This window comes from Colobus angolensis, unplaced genomic scaffold (assembly GCF_000951035.1).
Source record: "Colobus angolensis palliatus isolate OR3802 unplaced genomic scaffold, Cang.pa_1.0 Scaffold116, whole genome shotgun sequence".
NCBI classification, from domain to species: domain Eukaryota; kingdom Metazoa; phylum Chordata; class Mammalia; order Primates; family Cercopithecidae; genus Colobus; species Colobus angolensis.
This window is the reverse complement of record NW_012112697.1, coordinates 4706818-4714197: the sequence shown is the minus strand read 5'-3', so window position 1 is coordinate 4714197 and position 7380 is coordinate 4706818. Positions and strand designations below refer to the sequence as shown.

At 48.6% G+C, this 7380-nt stretch overlaps 1 protein-coding gene across 3 annotated transcripts in view; it reads left to right on the top strand.

The window, feature by feature from the left end:
• Positions 1-7380, top strand: part of CALB2 (calbindin 2) — a 47900-nt gene that overhangs the window by 34007 nt on the left and 6513 nt on the right. For 2 of the 3 annotated variants that reach the window (XM_011962031.1, XM_011962022.1), the window contains exons 5-8: positions 4889-4945; positions 5560-5637; positions 6164-6219; positions 6533-6572. In XM_011962031.1, the coding sequence (XP_011817421.1) occupies positions 4889-4945; positions 5560-5637; positions 6164-6219; positions 6533-6572 (231 nt within the window). The remainder of the gene's footprint in view (positions 1-4888; positions 4946-5559; positions 5638-6163; positions 6220-6532; positions 6573-7380) is intronic. The other variant, XM_011962038.1, reaches the window with a different exon arrangement.

Here is a 7380-nt window from a genome sequence, read left to right as displayed (position 1 = left end):
AGGGGCCAGGAATGGTGGCTCACGCTGTAATCCCAGCACTTTGGGAGGCTGAGGCAGGCGGATCACCTGAGGTCAGGAGTTTGAGACCAGCCTGGCCAACATAGCAAAACCCCATCTCTACCAAAATACAAAAAAGTTAGCCTGGCGTGGTGGCAGGCACCTGTAATCCCAGCTATTCAGGAGGCTGAGGCAGGAGAATCACTTGAACTTGGGAGGCAGAGGTTGCAGTGAGCCGAGATTGTACAACTGCACTCTTAGCCTGGGTGACAGAGAGAGACTCCATCTCAAAAAAAGAAAGAAAGAAAGGGAGAAAGGCCTGTAATCCCTACTTAAGGAGGCTAAGGCAGGAGGATCTTTTGAGGCCAGGGGTTCAAGACCAGCCTGGGCAACATAGTGAGACCTTGTCTCTACAAAAATAAAAAGCTACCATAGTGAACAGGATTAAAAAAAAAAAAGATAAAAAACTTAGTGGGATATGGTGATGCACACCTGTAGTCCCAGCTTCTCAGGAAGGCTAAGGCAGGAAGAGCAGGAGTTCGAGGCTGAAGATCACACCACTGCCCTCCAGGCTGGGCCACAGAGCAAGACCCTATCTCAAAGAAAAAACAACAAAATAAAAGGCAGACAGATTCCCTGACCCAGTGAGTCAGAAGCTCCGTTTTAACAAGATTCCCAGATGATGCGTATGCACATTAAAATGTAGGGAATAAGATGAGAAGTAAGCTTGGGCCAAGTACGCTTGAGAAATACTGTGTACGTGCATCTCTCGTTTGGGGATTTGTTGTGGTCATTTGCATATTACAGGCTCTGAGAAATCAAGCAATAAAGAAAACTGTGCCACTCAGTTTGGCTCCAGGATCTCATGCCACTCAATAATAATGTGTCTCTCCAAGTCAGAGTTCCAAGAAGCAGGCTTGGGAAAGATGGACTTATGTACGATTCTATAGCTAGAAAAGTCCAGTAAGGATTCCAGTTTCTGGTATCTTTCACGTTTCATCTTTGACTATGATAAGGTTTCGGTTTTTCTTTTCAAAATTAGCATTCCCGGCTGGGCACTGTGTCCCATGCCTGTAAGCCCAGCACTTCGGGAGGCCAAGGCAGGTGAATCACCTGAGGTCAGGAGTTTGAGGCCAGCCTGGGCAACTTGGAAAAACCCCATCTTTACTACAAATACAAAAATTAGCTGGGCATGGTGGTGCACACCTGTAATCCCAGCTACTCAGGAGGCTGAGACAGGAGAATCACTTGAACCAGGCAGGCAGAGGTTGCAGTGAGCCGAGATGGCAACACTGCACTCCAGCCTGGGTGACAAAGACTCTGTCTCATAAATAAATAAATACATACATACATACATAAATAAATAAATAAAAATAGCATTCCCCTCTTAGCAATATAATTTCCTTAAGATCTTCATGTAAAATATGATGTTCAAACTCATGTCTCTTGAGTAATATTCACCTGATAAATGGAACCATATGAAATTGCTGATATTTAACAATTTTTTACTTACAAAATGTGGAAATTCTATGTGGTTCAACCAAATATATTACTAATCCTGATGTCCAGCAAACTGCGAATTATTTCTTGCTCTCTTTCTGGGACTCTGCACTCTAACCCTTCAGTATATGCATCCCTCAGAGTGAGATTCAACCCATACCCACCTCACGAACTGCCTGTTCTGATAAATAATGACTGGCCTTCAACGTGACTCTCTTTGCCATTCATCGGGGTTAAATCCATTTCCAGCCACCGGTAATCCCTTCTCCGTGATCTACTGCCTGTAACAACTGGAAAGCTGGCCCAGAAACTTGCTTGTAGCAAGCTCCCCTCCTGGGCAGACAGTCAGTGAGAAAGAACCAGTTCTCAGGGTAGAAGAGTCATTTTTTAAGTGACAGCTTGCCTGAGCATCAGAGATGGATTTAATTTTATGGTGCTTTAAAAGATTTTTCTTCAGTTTTTTCAAGATGGCAAGATTCCACAAGCTGATAATTGACATTCTGGCTTCTGTTCTTAGTCCTTCACTAGCCTGCCTGGGAGAAAAAAAGTTCTGTGCATCCTTATAACTTGTCAGGGTGTTGCTTTTGTATCAAGTTTTCCAACTATAGAAAAGGGAGCATCATGCCTGACTCCTTTCCTGATAGAGAGACAGCCAAAAATTGGCCTCTGTTCCACCTCTGGTCTGGAAACAGGGATGGGGCAGCTTGTAGGTGGGCAGGGAGGCTCACAGAGGAGCTAAAAGCATCTCCCCGGACCCTTTTCTCTTTCTTAAAACCATTAGTGGCTTCTCTCTGTGTAACTGACAGGATTTCTTCCTTCCTTCCTTCCTTTTTTTTTTTTTTTTTTTGAGACAGAGTTTCGCTCTTATTGCACAGGCTGGAGTGCGATGGCGCGATCTCGGCTCACCGCAACTTCCACCTCCCGGGTTCCCACGATTCTCCTGCCTCAGCCTCCGGCAGAGCCAGGATTACAGGCATGCACCACCATACCCAGCTAATTTTGTATTTTTAGTAGAGACGGGGTTTCTCCATGCTGGTCAGGTGGTCTCAAACTCCCGACCTCAGGTGATCTGCCAACCTCGGTCTCCCAAAGTGCTGGGATTACAGGCGTGAGCCACCATGCCCGGCCTCTGGTCAGGTGGTCTCAAACTCCCGACCTCAGGTGATCTGCCAACCTCGGTCTCCCAAAGTGCTGGGATTACAGGCGTGAGCCACCATGCCCGGCCTCAGGATTTCATATTCTTACATGCATTTGTCCTTCTAAGCCCCAGCATAACTGCAGAGGAGACATGCCTGCCAAGGTTTCTGGGACCCCACCCTCCCACAGTACCGTCCCACTGTCCCCTCCTGCGGTCTGTTCCATTTGTTCCATTTTTACCAGCCGGAAGCCTGAAATGGTCCCTCAGTAGCCCTGAAAGGCTTGTGCTCTCAGGTAGCTCCCATCCCAGCACTCAGCACAACTTCTAATTTTAGGGATGCCTCAGGATTTCTTTGAGATTTCACAAAGCCAGGTCTCTTGAACTCTTTTCCTTGAATGAGAAGAGAAAGGACACACTGATGATGATGAGCAAAGTGCTGGATGGGGAGAGAAGGCAGGCGGGGGAGCCCAGAGCTGGCATCCTGTGGGGGTGCATGGTCGGGAGTGGACCCACTGGCAAGACGGCTTGGAAAAGCAGCCACTGGTGCTTTGCTCTGTCCGGGGACTGGGGTTCCTTCAGGTTATTGCTCTTTTAGGCAACTTGGAGGGGTGTCTTCCTCTTCTCAGTAAAGACTCAGCTTAGATGAACTAAACTCTAATGCACTAAGTGCCTGAGGGTTGTTGGTGAAGTCATATTTGGAAATCCTCACATATCTTTTAGTACCTTTTCAAGGGCAGACTTTCTGGCCATGGAAAGGAGTATTTCAAAGAGTCTAAGGCATTTTTCTGCAGGGAAAAGACACTCTTGTAATCAAATACCATCCACCTGAGTTGCATGTAGTACAAATCTACCCTTTTCTTGGGATTTGCTCCTGTCTTGTAACAACAACAACAAAAAAAAATCAGGACCAAAATTTCTGAGCCCTGTCACCATAAAAATTATATAACCTTGTTTGCTGATGTTTAAAAAGATACCTTTTCCGTAAAATATAACTAAACTCTAAATGTCCATAAACTCTAACACTCCTGACAATAAAAGGGGCACATGCGGTGGAGAAGTCGGGGAGGCAGGGGATAAGCTGTAGGAGAAGGATTAGTGGTTACTGACTCTCAGAAAATCAGTTGTTGCTGGTCTTCAGGTGTGCAGTTTGGAGCTGGGGGAGAAGGGAAGAAAAGTCAGGGGAGCAAAACTTGAAAGAGAATCTAGGAGAAAGAGAATCACGGTGGCTCATGCCTGTAATCTCAACACTACGGGAAGCTGAGGTAGGAGGATCACTTGAACTCAGGAGTCTGGAGATCAGTCTGGGCAACATAGTGAGACCCCATCTCTACAAAAACATAAAAAATTAGCTGGGTGTGGTGGTGCCCGCCTGTAGTCCCAGGCACTTGGGAGGTTAAGCTGGGAGGATCACTTGAACTTGGGAGGTAGAGGCTACAGTAAGCTCTGGATGCCACTGCACCATAGCCTGGGTGACAGAGTGAGACCCTGTCTCAAAAAAAGAAGAGGAAGAAGAAGAACAACAACAAGAAGAAGGAGTAGGAGGAGGAGGAGGAGATGGGGAGGAGGAGAGGGGGAGGAGGAGAGGGGGAGGAGGAGAGGGGGAGAAAGGAAAGAAAGAAAGAAAAAAAGAAAGAAAAAGAAAAAGAAAGAAAGAGAAAGAAAGAAAGAAAGAAAAGAAAGAAAAAGGAAGGAAGGAGGGAAGGAAGGAAGGGAGGGAGGGAGGGAGGAGAAAAAAAAATATCTTAGGAATATGTGGCACCAAACAGACCAAAGAATTAGGGGAACATGGTTCTTCAGGCATCTTTGCCACAGATGTGGGCAGTCCCCTCCCCTGCACCACTGCCCCTCCCGTGGCTCTCCACCAGATGACTTGGTAAAAGGCAGAGATGTCACAGCAGTTGTATACAGGACCATTGAATGAGTTACTTATTGCTGTGTAATAAACTACCCCAAAAACTTAGCAGCCTGAAGCAACAAACATTGATTACATCCCACTTTCTATGGTCAGGAATTTGGAAACAGCTTAGCCACGTGGTTCTGGCTCAGGCGCTCATGAGATCCCCATCGAGATACTTCCCCTCATTTCCTTCTCTGTGACCTTGAAGGGTCTGGGCTACATCATCTCCTTGTCTCTGTCCCCTTCCGATATTCTTGAAGATCAAGACCCTGGCTGGCCCATTAAAGGGGAATGGAAGGCAGGCAGGTAGATTTCGATACGTCTTTGCAAGGAGTTTGACATTCCCATTGTTGCAGGCTTGGCGGAAGTACGACACAGACAGGAGTGGCTACATCGAAGCCAATGAGCTCAAGGTAGGATGGGCCTTGGGGAGGGTGTGAGGCCAGAGTGGCGGTGGGCTTAAGGTACCTGGGGAGGGAGGAGATGCTGGATGAGGGGCATGGGTTTGCGGACTGCTTAGGAATACTCAGACCTGGCACTGAATTGTTGAACTTGTTTAGAGAAGTCGGGAAATCGGTAACATAGGGCCGCCAGGCTGTAGAGTTCAACCAAACCCAGCTCTTCTGCACCTCCATGCTCGGGACAGGTGTCCTCCAGGCAATTCCAGAAGACTGGCCTCTGGCTCCTAGGTCCTCCTTCAAATTCCTCTATCACCCAGTGGTTCCCCAGGCACTGCTTAGCTCCATGTACTGGGCTCCGAGGAGGCAGAGCTAATCTCTAGCACCTATTCTGTGGGGCAGGATTGCACCACCAGCTATTAAAGCCTTTGAAGTCACTCCCCAAGAGTTAAGAATTATGAGGGCCCTGAGTCATAGAACTGGTAGACCTGAAAACACACACACACACACACACACACACACACACACACACACACACACTGAGAGACTGTCTGAATGAGCAAGTAAGGAAATGAATGAGGGACTGAATGCATGAGTCAGGAGTACTAAAGAGACCTTTTGTGTTGCAGGGATTCCTGTCAGACCTGCTGAAGAAGGCAAACCGGCCGTATGATGAGCCCAAGCTCCAAGAATACACCCAAACCATAGTGAGTGGACAGAAGTGTCCCTCTCCCTCAGGGTGCAGGACTTGGGCCCCAAGCCACTGGGGCTCTGGTGTGCAGGGTCTCTGTCTGATCATTCTTCAGGCCCAGGGGAAGTGATTCACAGTGGCAGCTGGCAAAAAGGGATGCTAGTTCGTGGCTTCACACACCCTTTGAGGTCCTGGGTGTGAGCTGACTCGTGGGCCAATGTGAGCGTCTGTCTCTATGGCAACCTCTGCAGCTCCAGGAGAGGATGATCTTGGAGCGAGTGGGCCTTTAGTGCTGGCCTGCTGTACCCCAGAGGCCCCTGTCCCTGAGGAGGGGAAAGATGAGCAGTGAACGAGTCCCTGTGGTCCCCCCACGGGACCCCCGTGACTGATTTAGGCCATGTTGGTCCTTGACCCCCAGGGACCTCAGAGGAAGCATGAGCAGGGGCTACCTGTCCTCCTTCCTGTCCTCTCCAGTAGAAGGGGATGTCAGGTCAGAGAAATTCACAGCAAATAACCCAGGCACCTCTTTCTGTCCCCAACAGCTACGGATGTTTGACTTGAACGGGGATGGCAAATTGGGCCTCTCAGAGATGTCCCGGTAAGCACCTCACCTCCGGGGTGATACTGACTCCCGCAGGTCATTCCTGTGCTACCATCCATCACTGAGATCCACGGGTGGGAAAGTGACAGGTGGGGGTGTCAAGAAGCTCAAGACGAAGCGAGACACAATTGTGACCGTTGACACCTCACCTTGTCTGTCTCCCTCATTTTTGAACTTCCCCGATTCCTTATTATGTATGAAGTGCTCAGAAATCGTTTCTGTAACTGCAGGCGCGGCCTCTGCCTTCCCCCCTCCCGCTTGCCCTTGCCTGTGCAGTCTCCTCACCTCTGCTCTAACATTTTCTCCCCAGACTCTTGCCTGTCCAGGAAAACTTCCTGCTTAAATTTCAGGTAAAACTTTGCTTTCCTTTCTTCCCCCTTCCCTCATCCCTCTGAGCCTGGCCCTGCACCCTCCTTTCCCCAGTGCACCACACACTACACACTACACACACACCACACACACACAAAACACACCACACATACAACACACACAGACTACACACCACACACACACAAAGCACACCATATACAACACACAACAGACCACACACACAACATACACATCACACACACACCACACACATACACAGAGACATCACACAGAGACCACACACCACACACACCAACACAACACACATCACAGCACACACCACACACATACACAGACACATCACACAGCACACAGAGACCACACACCACAAACCCACACACCACACACACACCACACACAGACCATATACAACACACACAACACCCAGACCACACAACACATACACAACACACAGAGACCACACACCACACACATATACAGACACCTCATGCACACATCACACAGAGACCACACACACCACATACTACACACACAACACACACAGACCACTTACCACACATACCACATACACACCACACACAACACACACAGACCATACACCACACAGACCATGTACCACACACACACAACACACAGACCACACACCACACAACACACACACACCACACACACCACACACACACAACACACAGACCACACACCACACAACACACACACCACAAACACCCTACACACAACACACACACAATGCACACCGCATACACACATCACATACATACAGCACACACACACCACACACCCCACACCCACACACCACACATACACACA